The sequence below is a fragment of the Symphalangus syndactylus genome, chromosome 5 (assembly GCF_028878055.3).
Source record: "Symphalangus syndactylus isolate Jambi chromosome 5, NHGRI_mSymSyn1-v2.1_pri, whole genome shotgun sequence".
Taxonomy (NCBI): domain Eukaryota; kingdom Metazoa; phylum Chordata; class Mammalia; order Primates; family Hylobatidae; genus Symphalangus; species Symphalangus syndactylus.
Window position 1 is genome coordinate 137,484,599 of NC_072427.2, and position 26,775 is coordinate 137,511,373.

Genomic DNA, 26,775 nt, shown 5'->3' on the forward strand with positions numbered 1-26,775 from the left:
TCATGATGGCATACAATGGCCTACTCTGGGCTGGGTATGAAGATTTTGAGACATCCCTATTTGCTTATGTTCATTATTATAAAGTCAGTGAAAAATCTGAATGCAATCGGTTTCCACTGACACAGAGTAAATAAAAGCATATGTGCTAATAAAGCATCCTGTCACTGCTCTCTTGTAGTATGAACACTGAAAATTAATTTAAACCCAGTGGGTACAACTCATTTAATGAATCTAAGATAGAATTTGTGTTTAAATCAAGAAACTGATTTTTATTTTTTAGGTAGAAAAATCAGACCCAGTTTTAGATATCAGCAGAAGTAGAAATATATTTTCCTCAGTTTTGATAAAGCTGTGAACTTGTATTCTGAGGCAAGCAGGTCATACTTTTCTCCTGGTGAAATTATGAGTCGAATAGACATAGATGAGCAGGTATCTAGGCTTCCTTTGCATAAACCTTGATTTTCTCTAGTGCTTACTTGGATTAAAATTAGAGATGGCCTTACGTTAAATGGTTAAAGAGAGAAGGATTATTTGCTGATTCACCAGGCCCTCTAGCTTCCATACTGTCTAGACAACACTGTTTCCAGAGAGCAAGTATTGTCATGCTTTGCCTTTTCTTTATCCTTCCCCTTCTACCATATACCCCTTTCCCCAAAGCCTGACATGAGGAAATAATTAGATAAGATTTTATTAATATGTTTTACTGTTCTGAGAGGGCTTTGAACATTATCACTTTTCAATGGTATGGCACTGAACAGTAAATGCCACCATAAGGAAAATTATATGGGTTGGGAGTAGGGATGTTTCAGAGCTACAACTATGGAGCAGGTATCTTCATTGCTTACTGAAAACCCAGGCTTGTATGGAGAGCACACAAGAGTAAAACATTTGACTAGAGAGAAAGACACAGTATTGTACTACACAGATGGTGTGTGCCTTCCTTTTTAATGCAAATTTCTAGAGACTCAAAACTTGTCCCAAAGACAAGTTTTTAATAGAGTTTTATGGACTCGTTTATGCATTTATTATAAAATCACAAATGGTCTTTGGCATATTTTAATACTTTGGTATATATTTTTAATGGTCCAGGAGTAACATTTTATTTTGCTGAAATTTTGCTAGTGCCCTTGTGAAAGGATGCCGTTGTTTGGAGATTGACTGCTGGGATGGAGCACAAAATGAACCTGTTGTATATCACGGCTACACACTCACAAGCAAACTTCTGTTTAAAACTGTTATCCAAGCTATACACAAGTATGCATTCATGGTATGTACATATCTTTGTTCAACTGTAGCTATTTAAACAGAAGCAATTCTAATTTACTTGCTTCAAAATCCTATAATGCTTAGCCTTACTTTAGATGATATTTCAAATTGTGGGTTGTGATCCATTAGTAGGCAGTGAAATCCATGTTGTATATAGTTAAAGGTAGATTTATCAAAGTTAGCTTCAGGTGGTAAGGTACATAGTGTTTCATGGAACTTTTTGTCTACTTGTGTGTGTGTGTATTGTTTCACAATGTAAAATATATTTATTATTGTGGACGATGGCCAGGAGAGTTTGAGAAATACTGGTCTAGATAATAGTAGATATTTTACCAATATTCAACTCTTTTACTTTCAAGACAAAATAAAATGTGTCAACAATGCATCATTTCAAGTGTTGACATTTTAATGACTATAATGACAGCTATTGATATAGTAAGAAATGTTCAGAAGTTTACTTTGGATTCAAAAATGTTTAATTTAGTACAGATTCAAAGATATAGTTATTCCTAGAATTTGAGCTCAGTTTATGAATCCTACTCTATAAATTGAGCAGGTTTTTGCAATCCCTCAATGTTAGAGTTCTAAATAACACTGGTTTCATTTATAAACATGGGTAATTTTGCACCTTCAGACATTTTAAGTCATTTTTGTAAACTTAACACCTTGATTTCTTAAGTACTTCAATTATAGTACAATTTTAGTACAATTAAAATGACTACAATCAAAAAGAATTCTTACTACGTACTAAAACTGTGTAATGTGTACCTAATACATTAAATTTACAAATGTAATAAACTTGAAGTTCTCCTATGTCAATACATTACATAATCTGTCAACATAAACTTAAGATCACAAATTTATATAAATTTATCTACTATATATTAAAATGGAGTACAAAATAAATATTTCAAAGATACAACTATCATGTATGAACAATTTCTATCTTAATGTAAAAACATTGAGAGTGTGGCACTGATTCTCCTAAACATGTAGTTTCTATTATTTCTCAATTTATTTATTTCTACTCCAGTCTCTTTCCTGAACTCACACCAATGTACACAACTGCCTGTTTGACATTACCACTTGGATATGAATAGGCATACTTAACTTAACATGTTTAAAATTGAGCTACCTGATATTTCTCTAGTTCTGCTCTCGCCATGCTCTTCCCCATCTCATCAATGACAACTTTCATATGCTCTAGCCAAGACCTTTTTGCCAACTGTAACCTTCTTCTCCTTCTCTCAATCCCCTCAATCAATTCTTCAGTAAATCATATTGGCTTTTAAAATGTGTCCTGAATTTAACTATCTCTGCCCATTCTTACTGTCACTGTCATAGTCAACCAACATCACCTCTCATTTAAATGATCCCACTGCCCTCTTCTCTGATGTTCTTGCTTCTTTTCTTATTCCCCTGCCATCTCATCTCACCATATCAGCCAGAGTGATTTTTGGGCACTCAGACTATGTCATTCCCCTTCTCAAAGCCTTCGGCCTCGCTCAAAATAAAAGCTAAAATTTGTACAATGACTCACAAGGCCATAAGTGGTCAGTTTTTCATTACGTCTTTTAACTCTCCTGCTACTCCATCCCTGTTCACTTGGCCATTCTGGCCTCCTTAGTCTTTTTCAGACACGTCTCAAGGCCTTTGTACTTGCTATTCCCCCTTTATATGAAATATTCTTCCCAAATATTTGTATGGCTAACTCTCTCACCTAATTCAGAGTGGAAAAATGAGGTGAAAAAAAATAGCAACAGTCTTAAAATGCAAAGGCCTTGCAAGGATGAAAAGCCTACAGCTTCTAAGATTCCAAAAAGCAAGAAACGGGCAACTAGATAAGAAAAAGAGACAAAATGCAGTACTTTCTATTATTTCCAATAGGAAGAAAAGAAGCAACATTATGTTTATTTGCAGATGACATAATCCTGTCTGTGAAAAAGCCCAATGATTCCGTACAAAAAACCCTGTTAGAACTCATAAATGAATTCAGTAAAGTTGCAGAACACAAAATCAACATATTTAAATCAGTAGTATTTTTATATGCAAATAGTGACCTAACTGAAAGAAATTAAGAAAATAATCTCATTTACAATAGTATAAAAATGACATATCTAGGAATAAATTTAACCAAGGAGGTGAAAGATCTGTACACTGAAAACTATAAAACATGGATGAAAGAAATTGGAGACACAAATAAATGAAAAGATATCCTATGCTCCTGAATCAGAAGATATAAAATAATATTGTTAAAATGTTCACAATATCTAAAGCAATACACAGGGTTTTTTTCCCTTGGGGTGTGGTATTGTTATGTTGTCGAGGCTGGTGTCAAAATCCCGGCCTCAGAAGATCCTCTCACCTTGGCCTCCCAAAGTGCTGGGATTACAGGTGTGAGCAACTATACTAGGCTACAATATACAGATTTAATGCAATTCTTATCAAAATTCCAATGGCATTATTCATAGAAATAGAAAAAAAAAGTCCTAAAATTTGTAAATAAGTATAAAAGACTTCAAATAGCCAAAATAATTCTGAGAAATGAAAACAAAGTTGGAGGCATTACACTTTCTGATTTAAAATTATATTACAAAGCTATAGTAATCAATACAGCATGGTCCTGTGCAGAAAAACAGACATATAGACCAGTGGAACAGAGTAGAGAGCCTAGAGATCAACCTAAGCACATATGGTCAACCTAATTTTTGTCAAGGAGACCAAGAAGACAAAATGGTAAAGGATAGTGTCTTCAATAAATGTTACTGAAAAAACTGAATTTCAACATGCTAAAGAATGAAATTAGATCTTTATCTTACACCATACACAACAAATCAAGTTAAAATGGATAAAAAACTTACATATAATACTAGAAGCTATGAAAACCCTAGAAGGGAACATAGGGGAAAAGTTCCTAGACACTGACTTTGGCAATTTTTTTTGATATTATATCAAAAGCTCAGATCACAAAAGCAAAAATAAATAACTGGAACTACATCAAACTAATAAGCTTTTGCACAGCAAAGGAAACAATCAACCAATAAAATAAAAGGGCAGCCTATGAATTGGGAAAAAATATTTGCAAACCATGTATCTGATAAGGGAGTAATATCCAAAATTTATAAAGACCTCATACAACTTATTAGTGGAAAAAAAACTTGATTAAAAACCTGAATAGGCATTTCTCCGAAGAAGACATAAAAATTGCCAACAACTATATGAAAAGGTACTCAACATTATTAGTCACCAGGGAAATGCAAATCAAAACCACTATGAGATACCACCTCACAGTCTTCCCATGTTAGAAGGTCTCATCAAAAAGTCAAAGGATAAGAAATGTTGGCAAGGACATGGCAAAAAGGGAACTCTGTACACTGATGGTGGAAATGTAGTTTGGTACCACCAATGGGAATACAGCATAGAGGTTTCTAAAGAAATAAAAAATACAGCCACCATATGACCCAGTAATCCCTCCTCTGGGTACACACCCAAAGGGAATTAAATAACCATCTCATAAAGTTTTTGTGCTGCAATGTTCACTGTAGAATTGTTCACAATAGCCATGATATGGAAACAACCTAAGTGTCATTGACAGACAAATGGATAAAGAAGATGTATATATACAATGAAATATGATTCAGTCTTTAAAAAGAATGAGATCTTTCCATTTACCACAACATGAGTGAGGACATTATGTTAAGTGAAATAAGCCAGACACAGAAAGAAATAATGCCTGATCTCACTTACATGTGGAATTAAAAAAAAACTCAAATATACAGAGATATAGAACAAAACAGTGGTTGACAGGAATGAGGTGTGGGGAGGGAGAAGAAAATGGAGAAAGGTAGGTCAGAGGCTACAAAGTAGCACATATGTAGGATGAAAAAGTCTAGACCTCTAACGTATCATATGAGGATTATAGCTAATAAAATTGTACTGTGTATGGTATTCATGCTGAATGAGTAGATTTTAGCTGCTCTTGCCATAGAAATTATAAAAAGGGTAACTGTGAAATGATGGATAGATGGATATGTTAATTTGATTCACTATAATAACCTTCTTACTATCTACGTGTGTCCCATAACATCATGTTGTATACCTTAAGTATACACAATAAACTGTATTTAAAAACACCCAAAAGAGCCAGAAGTGAGATTTTAAACAAGGCTTTGAGCAGTTTTGAGGGACTTATATTGCCAAAAATCCCCATAAGTATGACTCTTAGGTGAGCCTTAAAACAGCCTTTAGTAAGGAAATGGGCTGCAAACATTGCTTGGCTTTCAAGAGAACAAACTCCTCAACATCCACTTTCAATGTGGCCGAGGAAGATAAAAGAAAGAGGATCTTCCCAGAAGATGGAGCCAAGAAGAAAGAGAAATGATGTCAATGACGTCAGGGCCTCATGGAATAATCCACCTTTTAGGCCATCACTTTGCCCGGTCTCAGAATTACTTATTATATTTGGAAAAAACTTTACCTATTCTTTTGGGATCAGAGTGAGTCAGTAGACTCACTCTAGTTGAGAAGGTCATTGTGTAGGTCAAATAAGGGCTTCCAAAAATATTAAGTATTAAGTTTTAATTCCTGGAACTTGTAAATGTTGTTTTATTTGGAAAAAGTGTCTTTGTAGATGTAATTAAGTTAAAGACCTCTAGATGGGGAGATTATTCTGGATTATCTGAGTGGGCGCTAAACACCATCATAAGGGCTTGTATAAGAAGGAAGTAGAGAGAGATTTGATACATGAGAGGAGGAGGCAATGGGAAGACAGGGACAGAGATTAGAGAGATGTGGCCAGAAGCCAAGGAATGTGGGCAGCCACCCAAACCTGGAAAAGGCAAGGAGGGTTCTTCTCCAGTGCCTTCAAGGGAGTGCAGCCTTACCAACACCTTGATTTGAGACCAGTGAAAATGATTTCAAACTTCTGGTGACTAGACAGTGAAAGAATAAATGTTGTTGTTTTAAGCCACCGAAGTTTGTAGTAATTTTTGTCACAGCAGCCACAGAGCAATACACTCATACATTAAAAAGACATAGTAATAATCTACTCTGTTCTGAGTGCTGTGAAAATGCAGTAAGACTTGTGATCCCCTGGCTTGTTTACAAATTGGTAAATTTGTGCCCTGATAAGTAGATATGAAATCAAAACAAAGAAAAAAACATAAATAAGATCCGATGATGTTTTGTTCCCTATTTTATGGCAAGTTTTGAAGTTACAGCAATGAGAAAGGGCAGAAAATACCTTTGTAGAGCCAACTTCACTTAATAAAACTCCTTTGCTATTAGAAACTGGAAATATCTTTATCTTTGTTTCTAATTCTAAAACAATAAGTTTTGATTACAGAACTTAAAACTGAAAAAGCAGAATATTAACATTTCTCCCAACTCATCAGTGTTAATAATGTTTTTGTTTCACGTTTTAAAATCTCTAAACATTTGTATATTAACAATAAAAATATAGCATGCTACTTTTTAGTAACTTGCTTTTCTTCATAAACCCATAGATAACTTTCTATAGCAGTATAGATAGCTCTGTCTTCTTCTTTTTTTTTTATTTTTATTTTTGAGACAGTCTCGTTCCGTCACCCAGGCTGGAGTGCAGCGGTGCAATCTCGGCTCACTGCAACCTCCGCCTCCTGGTTCAAGCAATTCTTCTGCCTCAGCCTCCCAGGTAACTGGGATTACAGGCAACTGCCACCACGCCCAGCTAATTTTCTTTTTTTGCATTTTTAGTAGAGACGGGGTTTTGCCATGTTGGCCAGCCTGGTCTCGAACTCCTGACCCCAGGTGATCCACCCGCCTCGGCCTCCCAAAGCGCTGGGATTACAGGTGTGAGCCACCATGCTCGTCCTGCCTTCTTCTTAATTGGTCTATATCATTCCTTTATATGGATATGGTATAATTTATTTATTATTATTATTGTTATTTTTAAGATGGAGTCTTCCTCTGTCACCCAGGCTGGAATGCAATGGTGCAACCTCGGCTCATTGTAATCTCTGCCTCCTGGGTTCAAGTGATTCTCCTGCCTTAGCCACCTGAGTAGCTGGGATTACAGGCACATGCTACCACACCTGGCTAATTTTTGTAATTTTAGTAGAGATGGGGTTTCGCTATGTTGGACAAGCTGGCATCGAACTCCTGACCTCAGGTGATCCGCCCACCTCAGCCTCCCAAAGTGCTGGGATTACAGATGTGAGTCACCGAGCTCAGCCATTATAATTTATTTAAATAAGTACTCACTGATGGATGCTTTAGTTGTTCCTATTCTTTTGGTGCAAATAGTAATACATTTTTCTTTTTATGCAGATTTAATGGTCTCTGTTTTGCCAAACTCAAAAGTACTTTCAGTTTAAAGAATATTTATTTTGCAAAGGTGCTAAACGTTAGAAGTAGGTTTTAAAATACATTAAGCACTTATATTAATTGCATTACAATTATTTAGAAGTTCTGATGAATAACGATAGTAATGGTTACTTTTTTAGACATCTGACTACCCAGTGGTGCTCTCTTTAGAAAATCACTGCTCCACTGCCCAACAAGAAGTAATGGCAGACAATTTGCAGGCTACTTTTGGAGAGTCCTTGCTTTCTGATATGCTTGATGATTTTCCTGATACTCTACCATCACCAGAGGTAACATTTTTTTCTGAGAAACTCAGGTTAAGAAAAAAGTCCATGAAAACATGTCACTGTTATATTGGCCCGTGAAACTGGGCTAGAGACCAATGAAAATGCTTAGTTTTGATCATGTATAGAGGTTTATCTTTGCAATGTTGCCTAGGGAATGTTCTCATGAACATTTAGGTGAATATATTTCGATAAAAATTAAATATATATATATATATATATATACAACCCACATTTTGATTGTGTCTCCTACCCCATGGGTCCACAATATCAAAGCAATTAGTATTAGGGACCAGAAATTTAGTATGTTTTACAGGCAAAAGTCCTAGAAAGTGGCAAAAGTTCTAGACTATAAATAGAGTCAGTACCTAATATCTCAACAGCTGGGTAGCAAGTTCCCCTTTAAAAAATCTACTCTTTTCAATTTCCGTCTCTATGACCCTTTCCATCTTAATTTGAGCATACTGAACTATTTGCTTTGAAAAATCACATCCACGTCTACCATCAGGACTTCACTTCTCTCTCTGGCTGTCTCTTTATTACTCCGTTTCTATGGCCAGGTGCGGTGACTCATGCCTATAATCCCAGCACCTTGGGAGGCCGAGGCAGGCAGATCACCTGGTTAGGAGTTCGAAACCAGCCTTGAGCAACACGGTGAAACCCTGTCTCTACTAAAAATACAAAAATTAGCTGGGTGTTGTGGCATCCACCTGTAATCTCAGCTACTAGGAAGACCGAGGCAGGAGAATCACTTGAACCCGGGAGGCAGAGGTTACAGTGAGCCAAGATTGAGCTACTGTACTCCAGCCTGGGCAAAAAGAGCGAAACTCCTTCTTAATGAAAAAAAAGAAGGAAAGAAATTACTCCCTCTCACAGCCCAAATTTTCATTTTATTGTCTCCTTGCTACCTATTCAGTCCCTCTTTCTCTTCTAATTGCTTCACAGGAAAGTTCCCATCACATTCATCAAAGATTTTCTTACTGATAAATTCTAGTGAACCTCTTTTAGTCCTCATCTGGTTGTCCTCTCATTAACATTCAATGCTGTGGGCCTCCACTTCCTTTCCCTGAATTACTTTCTGTTGTAACACCACATTCTTTAGCCTTCCCTCACTCCTCTTTGACCACTCCTGCTTAGTTTTCTTTGCTGGGCCTTTCTCCCTATCCCAAATTTTATCAGATTATAAATAAACTTTCTTTTTGATGAATAGTATTGTCTAACAATAAATAGTTTGGTTTTGACATGTCTTCATTTTTGCCAGACATAACAATATTTTTATAATATTTGGGTATTTCCCTCTATATTTTCCTTATTTTTTTTTTTTTTTGCCGACTTAAAATAATCAAAAGGCTTGGGATTCAGTTAGAAGAATTTATTCAAGTGCAAAGTGTAAGGGTAGCTTTCTGGGACACACAAGACAGCAAAGAATAGTAGTCATTGCTCCTGGTGTGGGAAAAAGTGAAAATTGTTTTATACAGGCAAAAACAGAGGTACAGAACAGAATTACAGTATTTTCCATACAAGGGTTAACATACAGATTTAAGATTTGATTGGCTACGGTTGATTACACTCTGAGGGGTTTGCTTAACATTCTATTGTAAAGAGGCAATCACAGGGTTCTCTATCTCTAAGGTCATTTAGTCTGGGTTTGAATAAAGAATGAGGAGTCTGGCCAATGTATAACATCTCAACACAAAGGTCAGAAAGCAATGGTCATGCACCATCGAAGAAAAACAGCTGTATTACATGACTAAGTTTCCAGGGCTGAACTTTTCTCCTTGACATAATAAATTTGGAAGATCCTCAAATTTTACTTCTTTTAACATTTTATTTAAATCAGTGAAAAACTTTCAAGTGAAAGTGTTGTGACACTAGTGACAAGAAATATAGGGCTGATGACAGAACTGAGACAGAAAAAAATGAACTGTGTGATAAATGGAAAGACCACGGTTCTTTTGCGGCATAAGAATGCCCACAGACTCAATGTGTTCAACTGTGGCAGAAAAGAAATAGTAAAGAATTTCGAAACATATCATCAAAGATTAAACTCGAATCATAGTCCAGTTCTGGAACTTATAATTTTTAGCTTTCTTGGAAGAGAATCCCGCTTCCTATTATATATGAATCTATTTTTCTAGCATTCCCGTACATAGCTTTCATTCAAATTTTAGCTCCGTACTAAAGCAGGGAGGTGCTTTTCAATGAGTAAATGAAGAATTAAAGTTACCCTGTAATCCCAGCTACTTGGGAGTCTGAGGCAGGAGAATCTCTTGAACCCGGGAGGTGGAGGTTGCAGTGAGCTGAGACTATGCACTGCACTCCATTCTGGGCGACAGAGTGAGACTCTATCTAAAAAAAAACAAAAACAAAAAAAATTACCTTATCCTACAATATTCAGTCCTGTGTGTAACAGAATTGCCTAGAGACTTAAGGAGGCCCAATTCCAGCCCCACAATTCAAGATTCTGATTCCCTTATTTTGAAGCAGATCCTAGGAATTTGTCCCTTTTCCAAGCACTTCTGATAATATTCTTGATGCATGGGATTGCAGAGTGCATTTGGTAAACTCTGCAGTAGAGAGTATCATAAGGGTCATTGTGAAAGAGGGAAGACCCAAGATGATGGAATAATTTGAATGGATACCTGAGGATGACAAAAGGGAAAGGACAATCAAAGCTCCTTGGAGAAAAGAACTTTACTTTATAATCCAGGTTTCAGCATTGTATATAAGAGAGCTGGTACTTAAATGTACTTGTTAAATTAAAGAAATTATCCTAAGGGCAGGAATAACCAAGTGAAAGAATGGAACCAGAAGCCTTCAAATTTAGAACAAGTGACACTGATGGTAAATTTTGCTATGCTTCTAAGTTTGAAGGACAGAAAATATTAAGTTAATGATGTTTATGTGTAATACAGAAGAGATTTGAAGAGCCTTTACTACGAATCTTTAATGTAGTCTATGCTAGATGCCAGACACTTATGATAGACATTTTAATATACCTGATTTCAATTAATACTTTTTAATGTTGGATAAGAAAATGATGAGCTGAAGTGTTTACTACCAGAAGTTGTAACATTTTAATTGCAATATCATGGTAAGTATTTATATATATACTTTTCACATATTTCAAATTTTTGGAATAGTACTAACTTGTGAAATATTAAAAAAAATGGCATATGGTAAGTCTCAATAATAACAGGCTTATTTTTTGGTGAATTACAGTCAATAGCATTATATCACTGTATTCATTCCTCTACTGAGATGTGAATAGGGGTATGGGAAAAAAATGGAGTTCTTACATATCTTATTACTGTAGGCTAATTGGAAATATAGTGAAACACTTTTCAATGACTGTTACAACGCAAATTTACTTGTAAATATGTAATTGTGTGTCTCAAATTGTTTCCTTAGGCACTAAAATTCAAAATATTAGTTAAAAATAAGAAAATAGGAACCTTAAAGGAAACCCGTGAAAGAAAAGGTTCTGATAAGCGTGGTAAGGTGGAGGAATGGGAAGAAGTGGCAGATCTAGAGGAGGAGGAGGAGGAGGAGGAGGATAATTTCAAAGAATCAGAAGTATTCGAATCTGTTTTAGAAGACAATCAAGACAAGGAAACAGGGGTGAAAAAGTTACCTGGAGTAATACTTTTCAAGAAAAAGAAGGTGAGGTGGTGCTTTGTGAAAATCTTACAAGTGATTGGAAAGTTTTCTAATTTTATTCTTGGAGATTTTTTTAAAATTCTGGAGAAAAATCATTTTCCTTCTTATAAAAACTCTAGGCAATCATTTACAATTTACTTTGAAAACATCAATGGTGGAAGATGAATTTTTTAAATTGCCTCTTTTCTTATGTTAGCTGCTTAAAATTTTTTTTTCTCTAGGCTGAGCACGGTGGCTCACGCTTGTAATCCCAGCACTTTGGGAGGCTGAGGTGGGCGGATCACATGAGGTCAGGAGTTTGAGATCAGCCTGGCCAACATGGTGAAACCCCGTCTCTACTAAAAATACAAAAATTAGCCGGGCATGGTGACGCATGCCTGTAGTTCCAACTACTTGGGACGCTGAAGCAGGAGAATTGCTTGAACCTGGGACGCGGAGGTTGCAGTGAGCCGAGATCGTGCCATTGCACTCCAGCCTGGGCAACAGAACGAGATCCTGTTTCAAAAAAAAAAAAAAAAATTCTCTATAATTGATAAATATTATGCCTTCTTATGAAGCAGGCTTTGTGCAAAGTGCAAAAGATGCAGAGATACACAACGTAATTTCCCTGGTCTCAAGTAAAGACAAAGACAAGATTCAGTGTTTATAATACATAGCGTTATATGTATATACATTAGCATGATGAAAGAAAGTATATTAGGTTGCATGTGACACAAAACCAATCCAGCTGGTTTAAATAAAATGATAATTAATTAATTGGCCTACATAGATGAAAAGTTCAGTGAAAGGGATTTTAATTTAAAAAATGACTTGATACAGTGTCTCACATAAAGTCAGCAGAACTTCAATTCTTTCTCCAGCTTTGCTCCCACTTTCTCTGTGTTGGTGCATGGCTATTGCAAGGATTCAGCTTTATATCATTTCAGCTTCAAATCCAGTGGAATGCCTATCTCTTGGCAGAGCAAGCAACTTTTTTTTTTTTTTTTTTTTTGTATGTTGGCTCTGATCTGGTTATGTGCACATCCCTGAACCAATTACTCTTGCTAGGGGAGTGCAAAGCTCTGTTTAGCTGGCCCAATCTGCCTGACTCATACTTGGATTGAGCATGAGCAAGAAATGTTTTCCCAAAACAAAACTTGGGCAATGGCTAAAAAGAAGTGTAAAAGAAATAGATGCCAGGTTGCGAAATGGCAAATGTTCACTATGTAATAGAAGTCATTTCAATATAAATGTATTCATGACAAAAATTCCTAAATGTATAAAATTCATGGGAATACACTGAGATCTTTAGGAAAAAATAAATAGTAATAATTGTGGTCCTCAATACTTATTACATTAATCATGATTTTTAAATTTAAGCTAGCGTATATTAACATTAAATATTTTTGTTCCCAAAAATAATCACATTGAGTTAATCAAATGGCATTTGAGGAGATAATCTTATGAAAAGATGAAAATCATTTATTTGAAAGTGTATTTTCTTTACTAGAAAAAGATTTTTTTCCCAATGATTAGCATAAAAATGTAAAATTACTGCATTTTATTTTTAGACCAGGAAGCTAAAAATTGCTCTGGCCTTATCTGATCTTGTCATTTATACTAAAGCTGAGAAGTTCAAAAGCTTTCAACATTCAAGATTATATCAGCAGTTTAATGAAAATAATTCTATTGGGGAGACACAAGCCCGAAAACTTTCAAAATTGAGAGGTAAATTTTTATGAGTCAAGTAGATGAAATGTTTAAATGAGTTAGATTCACTGCTAGGGTGTTAAGATTGCTCAATGATATTTATAAAATGTATATTCTCATACAATTTCAACACATTTAACATAATTTAGAATGGGATTACATAACTCAGGTCTCACTAAGTTTTATTTCAAGGAACTTAGCCATTAATTAACTTTCCTAAGCCATGACATTTTGATTGAGAATGTCCAATGTGGCCACATTTATTGAGGGCTGAGGGGCTGTGGTGAGCAGTTTGTATAGCGGAGCAGTGACAGGGCTGCAGAGGGAGGCAGAGCCAAATTAGAAGGCTTGACCTTTGTCCTGGAAGCGAAGGTGAGCAGGAGAAGATTGAACTCTCAGGAGTGGCATGATCCACTGTATTTCTAAATGATACCTCTGATAGCAGCCAAAGGGCGAGATTGCAGGCAGGAAGGTGGTAATAAAGATTTATGGCAGTGAGAGCGGAGACAGGATGAACTTTGTGGATTTAATAGGCATTGAAGAGGGTAGGGTTAATCAGACTTGGAGGCTCTATGTCTGTGGTGAAGGAAGGGGAAGAAATGGCGCCCAGGCTGGACTACCAGATGGCTGTGCAGATTGTGCATGCCCCACTGCACACCTCTAGAGGTGCCATCTGTCTCTGCATCTTCTTTTCACTGCCTCTAATTCTAAAACTGAGGTGGTTATTCTGTTTGGCAGTGCCCAAAGTAAAACGGGGCCTGAGAAAGAGAATGGGAAGAAGATTCATTATGTGGGGAATGTCCCAAACTTAAAAGGGAATGAGCAACTAACAACAGCCAGGTGACTCTGTTAATTCTCAAAAAATGGCAGTTATTTTTTGTAGTAGGGGTATGGGGGAAGTAGGGACAATAATGGATACAAAACTATAGTTGGATAGAATGGATAAGACATAGTATTTGATAGTGCAACAGGTGACTACAGTCAACAATAGTTTATTGTACATTTAAAAATAACCAAAAGAGTATAATTGGATTGTTTGTTGCACAAAGGATAAATGCTTGGGGTGATGGGCACACCACTTACCCTGATGTATATCTTTATCAAAATATCTCATGTACTCCATAAATATACTTATCTATGTACCCACAAAAATTAAAAGTTAAAAGAATGCAATCTACCGTCCTGTGTAGAAATACCACAGAAGGAAAATCAGCACCCGCAATTGACTTGAGAAAAGTTGCTGGCAGTTTGGGAGTGCAGATTCTGATAGATTTAATGATTAACCTTATTGGGCTGGCCATAGATACCCAAAGATTTTGAAGTAGACTTTAGTTCATATTCTCTAACTATCTATTAGAGAGATTCTGGATTTTTTAAAGGCTCTTTTCCTTTTTTAACCTGTGTGTTGTAACCAAAAATCAATTCAGTAGGTCTGGACTACAGTTAAATAATAGAATAGGATAGATTAGTGTAGAGTAGAATGGAATGGGATGGAATGGAATGGAATGGAGTAGAACAGAATAGAATAGAATTATAGAATAGAATAGAATAGAATAGAATAGAATAGAATAGAATAGAATAGAATAGAATTAGAATAGAATAGAATAGAATAGAATAGAATAGAATAGAATAGAATAGAATAGAATAGAATAGAATAGAATAGAATTGCAAGCAGTAATAATAAATATGGTTTTATGAAGCAATTGTGCATGGTGCATGTGTGTTGGATTGTAAAATGTATTTCTTACTGTAAGGTATGGTTAAGAGAGTTTGAATGACATGCTTTACTGGTCTCTGTTCCTTCAAATTATTGGATTTTTGTTGTTCATGAGGACAGGACCTGTGGGCACAGAATAAATTAATTTTAATTATATTACTCCCATCATATTAAATACTTGCAAAAATTTTGGAAAGGAATTGGATAGAGCAGAGTCAAAGTATAGCATTACCATTTCTTTGAAGGGGTGTAGAGCATTTTTCTTGAACCAAACATTAATAGTAAATAATCAATGATGTCTGCAAAGGTTTAACTTCAAGGATGCCAATTATCATTATAAACATAATAAAAATCATTAAAAAATGTAGATGAATATTATTGAAATGAAATGATGTTCACATTATTTTAGTAAATAAAGAGCAGTTTGTGAAAGGGAACAAACATTATCATTCAACTAAAAATTACACACATACAAAAGAATGGGAAGATATACATGAAGGAGTTATCAGTGGTTATCAATTGAATGATGACATATGGTTTGATTTGTTCTTTGATGTCCTCCTATCTTACAGTAAACATGAACTGCATTTGTAATAACAAACATTTTTATTTTCTAAAGGTTAATCTCAGAAATAACGAAATCATATTATGTTATGAGACCTTAGTCATCATTCACATTTATTACTTTGTAAATGAGAAACATTAAGACTCAGAAGAGTATGTGTTTTGCCTAAGGACAGACATCTGTTAGGACTAGATAAGGGAGCATGATACTTGGACACCTATGCTGTATTTATACACACATGGTTTCAAAATAAACTTTCTCTCAAGGAATGTGTAACTTTTGAAAATAAAAATTGATAAAATTAACTGTAATTTTTAATTTGACAATGCTTCCTAAATAATGGTATTTAGGGTGAGGGGAGAGGTGATTCTATTCTAGTTGGATTAGCAAATGAAGTGAGCCATAAGCAATAGCCATTCTCCCATGATGAGTCACTATATCAGCAGGAATGGTTGCAGAAACAGGATCTGTTTAATGAAAAAAGGCAATCCTTGGAGAAGCATGAAATGTGTGTTCAAAAATTTGAAGAAGGTGCCAAATGGTAAAGGGTTTAAGTTAATTTGAATCTCAAGTGACTTAAATATTATATAGACAAGAAGAAACACAAGGAATATGTACAAAAACTAAAATAGGCGGTATGTGTATGTTTGTTCCTGTTTGTGTGTATACTACAAATACGTAGAGACTATCCCAGTAAGAACGACATTTGAAATAATTAAAAGCATCAAGAGTTTTTCAATGGAGAGATGTAAACACAGATTGAATAAACTTTGGGGGAAGATGCTGGAGGGAAAGGATTGGAAGTCAAACTGGACAACTTTGGGGTGCCTTTCAACCCTGAGAACCTGTGAAATGTTCAGTAGGATTAATTTAGCTGGAATCATATAGCTTTGTGTGACTTCTATATGATTCTGCCCTACTGTGAAAATCAAAGTGGAAAAATAATAAGGGAAAATGCTGCTTTTGTTTTGAAAAATGAATGGATTATATTTTGGAGTTTTATGTATTCTTACAACAAAGTGAAATAATTTGGATGTAAAAAATATATAAATTATCTAATAAATTTTTTCCTTGAATGATCAGTGTACATAAATTTTATGATAAAATTGTCACTAACATCTAAATAATAGTGAATTATACTGTAAACATAAAGGCATGGATTTATTTTGATATTCATGAATTGCAAATTTTTGCCAAGACAATACATACCAAAATTGTTGAAACTATTATAGAATTATATGATATATATATAAATAGTGATTTATTTAATGTATTTGAATTCTTTCACAATGTTTTAATAATTCTTTTTCAGTCCATGAGTTTATTTTTCACACCAGGAAGTTCATTACCAGAATATATCCCAAAGCAACAAGAGCAGACTCTTCTAATTTTAATCCCCAAGAATTTTGGAATATAGGTTGTCAAATGGGTATGTTATATAGGATATTGAGTTGTTTGCAGAAGTAACATAAAATGAATTCATTTTATGAATGTATGAAAAATTCATGAAAAGGCTTTCTGTAAAAGATTTTTTAGCCCGGGGGCTTTGGGGTCAGGCACTAATGGTGGGTCATGTGTTTTAAGAGTTGAAGTCATTCCTATCTGAGTTGAAGCTGGGTAAATCTCGGTGATGGTTCGGGGAATGGTGGTTAAATTCATGAGGAGTTAATATGAGACATATGTAGTGGAGGAAGGGAACAAGGAAACCCAAATGGACATTGAAGATCAAATTCCTTTGCTTGAGATATGCTCAAGGCCTCTTCAAATCAAGTGACCTCTATCATTTATACTTTACATGAGCTTCTACGTTCATAGTTTTGAAAAGTGAATAAGATTGCATAACTTGGTTATTTGCCCTCATCGGACTCTTATTCCAAATTGCACAGCTAGTACAGCACTGCACTAACCCGTCAGAAAGTACCAAGTGTTACCCTTCTTCTACTGGATTGTGGCAAGGCATGTAGATGTGAGGAGGGGGGATATTGGTGCTGGGTGGAGGGTGGAGTGTGGTACTCTCTACAGTGGCTATTTACCAGCCTATATCGAGGTACTTCCATATTTTAATGACAATTATTGCTTTGCCTGTTTCTCACTTTCTCCTCAAGTGACAACAGCATCTCATGGACTTGAAAATTTATGACATAGTTGATGTCTTTACCTCTTGCATTTAATGCACTGATACTCTTTATTCTGATATTTCTTAAGTGTTACCTGACATGAACATTGTTATTCTATAATCTGTACTGGATACCATTTTGATTTCTTTACTCAAAGCTGCGTAGTAATGTACTTACAGATTAAACTTTGTGACTCATCAATATACATTAATGTAGACATGGCAGGAGAAAGAGTTTTAAAAATCATGAATTATTAGGCTAATGATGCTTTCTCATAGAACATTTGGGGATATAGAATCCATGATTAGATTTCAGTAAATGGTTTGTGTTCCTTTATTTGTATTCTTTATTACCTGACAATGTCAAAATACTTCTTTCTTACAGTGGCTTTAAATTTCCAGACCCCTGGTCTGCCTATGGATCTGCAAAATGGGAAATTTTTGGATAATGGTGGTTCTGGGTATATTTTGAAACCACATTTCTTAAGAGAGAGTAAATATTACTTTAACCCAAGTAACATAAAAGAGGGTATGCCAATTACACTTACAATAAGGGTAAGATTAATAACTTTTCTTTTACATTTTTTGGTTATTATATAAACTAGATAGTGTACATTAGTATTTTGAATTCCACTGATTGGCTTTAATTTCTTTTAAATTTCTGTTGATCTTTTCAGGTACTATATGTGGGTAGTATTTCAGCATCCTTCTATATCTCAAAAATGTCTTCCTGTTGCAATTTTACATGAATGATTATCTGCCTGTGAATAGACATATTGAGGCTAAAACCTTCTCCTCTCAAAGTTCTACTTATATGATTTCATTGTATTTAGGCATTTAATATTGTGAGATACGGGTCTCAGTTCAGCCCACTGATAACCTTGTGGGCATGTTACTTTTTCTTGCCTTTGATGAATTTTACCTGAAAATTTTAGGAGCCCTTGTCTTTTCCTCAGTCTCCACAATTAGGCTTTTGTAGGTCAGGATTTTTTTCCTCCGATATGTCTGTGAATATCATCTGATTACTTAAAAAGAAAAATTGCCCGTATGTCTTTCTCCAGTATCTGTCTTCTGTTCTGTTAATTTGTGTCAACTTTAACATATTCCCTATTCCTCTGCATGTTGGGAGAGCTTTTAACATTTTTTCTTTATGTTGATGATTCAAAGTCTGCATTTGATTTTGTTCTTTACTGATTTTAATGTAGAAATGATTTTTTTATCCTGCATTATTAGTCCTCCTGCCCCATTGCGGTTGACCTCATATTGCTTCCTTTTTATTTTTGTCTGTATCCCACCTAGCACCCTTCCTCCAGACTCTTGTCTTATTATTTTAGCTTTTATTTTATCACATCCTGTAAAACCTTATGGAGCATAAAAGCAGTTGTCTAAGATTTGTTTCCATTAGTAAAGACTTTTCAAAATGTCTTTCTTTTTCCTCTGTAACCTAAGTGCTATGTTTATTTTCTTTTTAAAATGTCACCAAATCTTTTGGAAAAACCTCTAGTTGCTTTTTCTCTCCACTTACTTATGAGCAATTCTATTTTAGGCTATAACTGTACCTGTTGTTTGCAAATCAATAGAGTGGGTATGGTTTCATTGGTCCCTCTTTTTTTTTTTTTTGAGACGAAGTCTCGCTCTGTTGCCCGGGCTGGAGTGCAGTGGCATGATCTTGGCTCACTGCAAGATCCGCCTCCCTGGTTCCCGCCATTCTCCTGCCTCAGCCTCCCAAGTAGCTGGGACTACAGGCGCCCACCACCGCACCTGGCTAATTTTTTTTTTGTATTTTTAGTAGAGACAGGGTTTCACTGTGTTAGCCAGGATGGTCTCGATCTCCTGACCTCATGATCCGCCCACCTTGGCCTCTCAAAGTGCTGGGATTACAGACTTGAGCCACTGCGCCCAGCCTGGTCCCTCTTTCTGTTTAACTAGTTACTCCTAGAACTCTATAAACCATCTCAGATCCTACCTGGAATTTTGTAGTATTTATGTTTCTGTCCCTGGCCAGCATGTCATTACTTAGGGAAGCTCTGCCAGCTGCTGAGCATTCCGCTGCTCCCCATTGCCTGGCTGTTAGAGTGCAGGAAACGCTGGGGCCTCCAGGATGTGCTTCTCCTGCGACTCTTCCTAGCTCAGCTCCCTTTTCCACCATTGTAATACCACAGGATTTGGGAAACTACACTCCACGTCTACTTCAGGCCCTAGCCACTTTATCTCAGCTGAGAATGGGAGGATTGAGAGCTGTTTTCCTGAAATTAATGTGGAAAGTATAGCAAAGATGAACAGGACTAGAAAGATCCTGACTATTGCAGGAAACAGTGCCTGTGAAGTATGTAGCTGGCTTTTGTATTGTCTGTTAAGGAGTTTGTGACTCTGATGCAGAAGCATTTAGTGGATAGGCAGCAATTGCCTACACCACTGGATTGTTAATACTCCTTCAAGGCCTGGCAAAGAATTAACCACTGACTTCACTTTACAATGCTATTATAAAGTTGGCATCCTTTTTGTAGTTGATCTGGTAAAAAGAATGGCAAATCAGCCACTTTGAAGATCCCTTTCATTTCTACACACATTGTTTTTCTGTGCTCTGGGACTGGACTCTCCTTTTACCCCCTACCTTCCAAGTGATTGTCACTTTTATTCGTGGCTTCCTCTTTCTCTGCCTTCCCTTAAGATATTTATGTTAACTAAAGTCTTTCCTTAAACCTTTTCTCAAACTATTCTCCTTGGGTTCTGTTACATAAACATTCATAGTTTCACCACCAACAATGCTCAAGTCTTTAATTGGACATCACTTTGGGAATCTAAAGGCATATTTTAGCTCACTGAGCATCCTTACCTTCTTAATCACCATTCTGTCAAACTTAAAATAGTAAAACTTGAACATCCCTTCCTAATCAAATCTACTTCTACTCTTATTTAAATGTCAACAAATGGCCCCATTCTTCCACTGTGCTCAGACTAGAAAATTGGGAACCATTCCAACCTTCCACATCTCCTTCACGTCCCACATCCAGACCAACTTTAAATTCTGCTGATTCTATTCCTAAATGTTTTCCTTCTCCATTCTCTTCATCTGACCTATTTTGCTGCTGTCCTGTGTCAGGAATTTACTACCTGTCATCAGGTCTATTTCTTTGGCTTCCTGATGGTTTCAGGTAGCCTGTCTCAGTCCTCCATATCTATTCTCCACAAGTTGACCAGAGAGATTTTGCTACAGTGCTAATGTTAGCATGCATACATAATATTTATTTGTGTCTCTTGACTACTATCTTAGTCAGGTCTTGCCCTACTTGCCTAGCCCTATCTCTCACCACTTCTAGCTTTTCACTCTATTCTACAACCATATGGAACTAGGATCCTTCTCTAACCATGACTCACCTCCACGAATTGCATATGCTCTTCCTGTGACTAGAGCATTCTTTCAGCCTTACCTGCCTATTTCATTTTGACTCAGTTTTCAAGACTTAGGAATCGTGTCTTTTTGAAAGCATTTTCCTAGGCTAGGTTAGCTGTGCTTCTTTTCGTAGCTTTGCTGTTTTCCGTAACACCCTCTGCATGCATATATTATGGCATTTATCACAAGGTTTTATAATTGTTTATCTACTTGTAACTTGTCTTCTCCATTTGTCTGAGGATTCTTTAAGGATAAGAGATGTGGGCCAGGCACGGTGGCTCACGTCTGTAATCCCATCACTTTGGGAGGCTGAGGTGGGCAGATCACCTGAGGTCAAGAGTTCAAGACCAGCCTGGCTAACATGGTGAAACCCTGTTTCTACCAAACATACAAAAACTTAGCTGGGCGTGGTGGCATGCAACTGTAATCCCAGCTACTTGGGAGGCTGAGGCAGAGGAATCGCTTGAATACAGGAGGCTGAGGTTGCAGTGAGCCGAGGTTGCGCCATTGCACTCCAGCTTGGGTAGCAAGAGCCAAAGTTCATCTCAAAGAAAAAAACAAACAAAAAACAGATGTGTTTTGTTCCATCCTTATTTGTGCCTGACACAAAGTATATGCCTAATATATCTAGGTTCATTGGACAAATACATTATTTTTCCTGTTAAGAATAGTAAAGAGAACATATGTGCCCTTTTATTGAGAAAGTGAAGGTGGAAGGCAGCTAGTGTGCACAAATGCTCACAAATGCCACGTTTGTATTCTGAGGAGTCTCTTGTTGAAGTGTAAGTGGCATGGAGAGTTAATGATTCTCCAGGAAACTGCTGCCATGGCCATGTGGGTCTTTCTCTGTTGCCTCTGTCACTCTAGGGAGCTTTGTGATTACTTTATGACTTGCTCAGATAGTAGAGGGCATGATTTGGGAATCAGAGGGCCAAGTTTTACTATAAGCTTTCTTAAGTTCTTGATGAAGGCATTTGACATTGCTGCTTTACTCTTTGTCATCTGCAATCTGAGTGTTTTGGTCTAGGCCGGTTATTTTCAAATTTATAAAAACTACAGGACTGCTTTCTAAATCCAAAATCTTATGGGTAAGGCCAATGGATAACAACAGAGTTGACCATTGAGGGCTTATTGTTTGACATCCCTTCCTCTTCACTGGCTCCTGTACAAACAAATTTGTTAATTTATTTACAAATTATTTGATCAATACTCCCCAAACCAGGGGTGTCCCATCTTTTGGCTTCCCTGGGCCACGTTGGAAGAAGAGGAATTATCTTGAGCCACACATAAAATACACTAACACTAATGATAGCTGATGAGCTTTAAAAAATGCAAAAAAAAATCTCATAATGTTTTGAGAAAGTTTACGAATTTGCGTTGGGCCTCATTCAAAGCCACCATGGGCCATATGTGGCCCGCAGGTTGGACAAGCTTGCCCTAAATTCTCATTCAGTTTTCATATTCAATTCTGTTTTTCAAAACTAGATAATTTTTTTTTCTTTCTGGAGTGAGGTACACCAAGCTGATCCTACTCCATTTTGCAAAGGGTCTATTACCTGCAAAGTGATATTCAGCGAGTCTGTAGTGGTATTGGGACCAGCGTACTGTATGTTTATGGCCATTGTTCTTTCTGATTACTTTGATGTCTAATTATGCTGATGCCCATTCCATACTGATTGCTAAAGAGTTGCACAGTCATACTGGCTTCTAGCTAATGCCATAATCTGTGGAATTAGGAAAAATTACACATTAGTGTTTTTTCTTTTCCTTTCTTTTTTCCTTCTCTCCCCCCTTCCTTCCCTCTTTTCCTTCCTTTATTTCTTTATAGTCAAACTTAATTATATATTTGTTTCTCCTTATGTAACCTTCAGAAATTAGAATTATGCCTCAATTTTTATAACTGCATTTTTAGGCTTATATCTTCTATCTCTTAGCCTAAGTTAGTACATTTCAAATATAGTTTTGTTGTGTGCTCATTTTGTTCCTTAAATTATAGCACATTTTTGCTTCAACAATTAGGTTGGCAAATCAAAGTTTAAATACAATTATTACTAATTACTTTGTTAAGATTTTTTTGATACCCAGTCCCTAATATACATATGAAATAACTGATTTTGTCAAACTCAGAAAATGCTATCATGGGAAGTTAAATGGTACATTTTTTAAAAAGTAATATTTATATTGCTTTTAATTTTTTCCAGCATATGTATATGCATATGAATTCAAAAATAGTACATGTTATTAGAGTAACTCGACCTGAATTCCCTAAAATGTGATAACAAATGATTTTAAAACAAAAATATCTTAATAAATCAAAAATTGGGGACGTTGTGGATTTCACTATAATTTTGTACATATTCTTGGTGTTTATCTACTGGTAACTAAAGACAAAAGACTTAAATTTTAAAATTTGTATTATATTCCACTTTCAATCTTTGTGGGAACTGACTTAGAGTCCATCAACTTTTTATAATACATAATTCAATTTTGAAATAAATGGTGATATAACAATATCTTGCTAAATTCTTATATTCGTATATATTTGTGCAGCTCATCAGTGGTATCCAGTTGCCTCTTACTCACTCATCATCTAACAAAGGTGATTCATTAGTAATTATAGAAGTTTTTGGTGTTCCAAATGATCAGATGAAGCAGCAGACTCGTGTAATTAAAAAAAATGGTGAGCTCCTAATATACCTTATTGAACTTCCATTAGACTTCTTGTTGGAAAGCTTACAAATTATATGTTGATAAAGTTTTTATACGTATTTATTACTCATAAGACAAGGGTTTTCCATTATGTCCAAAATTAGCAAAATGTTATATGCAGCAAAAACATTTTTATAATGATTAGGTTGTTTAGCTGTATTTTCAGATTATGAATACAGAAATGTATCTGACCTGCAAAATTATTGCTTAAAAAAAATTTACCTCCTTTTTATGTTTTCCCTCATATCACTGAATTAAGAAGGCATTTTAACAGCCTCCAATCTACTTAGCTTCTAGCCTTTGTGTTAAATCAAAAATTTGTGATTTTTGACACAGCATATTATATATTTTTATAATGAATTATTTGCATTATTTTAGATTAAAAGTCTATGGCTTCTGAATCAGGCTAAGGATGCCATAGAAGCCTACTGATAGAATTTTTGGATAATTCAGTCATTTTTGCCATAAGGGAAGTGAAGAATTAAAGGAAATAACTTTGGTAAGATTTTCATCATTCTGGCATGCTATGACATCTTACGCAGTATAGTATTGGCATTGCCATTTCTTCTCTGAGGTTGAAATGACTAAGGAAATTAGAAAAGGATGGGTTCCTGGGATTGACCCCTGGTCAGGGTCACCTTGAAGGAGACATTGGAACTGATTCTTGAGTCTGGAATCTTCTTCAAGGGATATTCTCAAAGCAAAGTGGACTTCATTCCAGAGTCTAGAAATATGCTCCAGGCCAAATGGCACTGAGAGAGGAGCAGGCACAGTTTTCTTTTTCTTCTTGGATAATAATTTCTAACAATGTCCATAGTCTGCCTCCTTTGCACTCCCCTGAATACTTCCAGTGTGGCTTCTAGAGCGAAAGTCATGGAAAAAGATTTGGGAAGATTTTATTGCCTTATCCTATGTTATCAATGGGAAGGGATATTGATGATGACTTCCTGCCTCATTTGACACCCTTTAGAGTTGAAGGCACATTGCTATGGCTGTGTCCAGAGATAGTAACTGCTGATGTCATGAAGCTTATAATAATCTATCTCTTGTTCCCTCCATCGTCTACTTGAATCTTCATCACAAAATGCTTAGAAACTTAATTTATTTAATTCACCTCTTATAATACTATGATTCCAGAATTTGTATTACATCCTTGGATTTTATGGGAATATCCTTGCAGAAATTCAATTTGGTTCATCAAACATTACCGAGCCTCTGCTATGCTAAAATCCTTGTGCTAAGTAGTAAAAGACTTAAAATCTGTTTATTAAATGAATTCTTATATATGGACCAACTAACTCTTCTATAGATAGTTTATAGTTCAGTGTGAAAGATGAGCTATAAGTAAAATAATTATGATTCAGAGTAGTTAGTGCTTCAAGGAGAGTACAAAGATTTGTACTGGAAGGGGGCAATTTTGGAGATGGTTCTTGGAGAATGAGTAGAATTTTTTAGAGATTGGGGACAAGAACATTTAAGGCAGAAGCCATAATATAAGTCCTAAAATATGAAGAAAATAAAATTTAAACGTACCAGAGACAGAACACAAGTCCTAAAATGTAAAGAAAACACAATTTAAACATGCTAGAGAAAAGCCAGGAAACTCAAGATGGGTGGAATATAGGGTGCTTAAGAAAGATTAGTGAGAGATAAAATGAGAAAGTTATTTAGGGAGGGTCATGGAAAATCTCAAAAGCCGTGCTAAGGTGTCAAGAACTTTCTTTTTTCTAGAAAATGGATAAAATTCAGACTTTTAAATAGGGCTATAACTTTAACAGAGTTGAGTGTTAGGTTTTTTTCTGCAGATTTGAGAAGAAGTATATGAGAGGGAAATGAGAAATACAAAGTAGAGTCAGGATAAAATTTCAGTGGTTAGAGGATATAAAAGTCATGGTATAAAGGAGGCTATGGCAGTAGGAAAGCAATGGGGGATGTAAGTGAGAAACACTGCACAGAAGTCAATGTCCAGATGGCTGGACAAGAAGAATTTTATGATGATTTAGCTAGACGTGAGAGTCTGGGAGGAATGATAACATTTGGATAAAATGTGGAAGTAATTCTTCAGTTTTGGTCATGTCTGGGAGAACTATTTTCATCACTATCAAATTTGGTATCCTGGTTTACTTTTTTTTATGTTGACAACTAAAAGTGAGGGCTTTCTCTTATAATTAATCCATATTATTGTGTGTGTGTGTGTGTGTGTGCGTGTGTGTGTGTGTGTGACAGAGATACAGGAGGAGGATGGAAGGGAGGCAGAGGCACATGTGTAATGAAGTAGGATTGGAGGAAGAAGAAATCAGTATAAACATTTCTATAGATATTTTGCAGTATCTATAAAGAATTGACTCTAAACCTGCCTCTGTACCCCATGAAATTATTTCTTTTCTTAGGTCAAGGTAATATGGTCATTATTCCAGCATGAGCCAATTAGTTTACTATTTCTGTGGGCATAGACTGCACCCTGGATTGCTATGTGGTAAATGTGCTCTTGTGACCACAGGTGCACCATAGAAAACATAGATATAGTATAATTAGCAATTCATCAATGCTTCTGGAAATGTAAGTCAAAGGACAAAAACTATTGACATAGCAAGTGTAGCATTGCCTTTATAAATGAAAAATAATACATATAATTCTTCTCCAAACCTTTGAGTCTTTATTAAGTAGAATTTATATTTAATCTGGATGTGAATTTCTTGATTCTGTTAAATTACGCTTTACTTTTTGGATGATTTGGGTCATACTATGACACAATGTGGATTTCTTGCTTGGCAGAAATTGGTTGCTTGGGATGATTTGTTTTCCTAGAGATTGAAATTCATCAACTTTGGACTTTGAAAGGAGCACTTAGTCTAAAGAAGGATCAAGAGCTGACTTTAGTTTGTTATCTAGCTTTCAGTCTAACAACTATGTATGGAACTCTTCCCATAATAAGACTGACTGTATTAGTCCATTTTCACATTGCCCTAAAGATACTACCTGAGACTGGATAACTTACAAAGGAAAGAGGTTTAATTGATTCACAGTTCCCCA

The 26,775-nt window shown here is 35.8% G+C and overlaps 1 protein-coding gene across 4 annotated transcripts in view; it reads left to right on the forward strand.

The window, feature by feature from the left end:
- The window catches only part of PLCZ1 (phospholipase C zeta 1), a 170,252-nt gene that overhangs the window by 141,642 nt on the left and 1,835 nt on the right, over positions 1–26,775 (forward strand). For 2 of the 4 annotated variants that reach the window (XM_063640774.1, XM_055276989.2), the window contains 7 exons: positions 1,123–1,267; positions 7,749–7,898; positions 11,304–11,555; positions 13,103–13,259; positions 16,836–16,952; positions 18,025–18,194; positions 23,584–23,713. In XM_063640774.1, the coding sequence (XP_063496844.1) occupies positions 1,123–1,267; positions 7,749–7,898; positions 11,304–11,555; positions 13,103–13,259; positions 16,836–16,952; positions 18,025–18,194; positions 23,584–23,713 (1,121 nt within the window). The remainder of the gene's footprint in view (positions 1–1,122; positions 1,268–7,748; positions 7,899–11,303; positions 11,556–13,102; positions 13,260–16,835; positions 16,953–18,024; positions 18,195–23,583; positions 23,714–26,775) is intronic. The other 2 variants (XM_055276990.2, XM_055276991.2) reach the window with 2 other exon arrangements.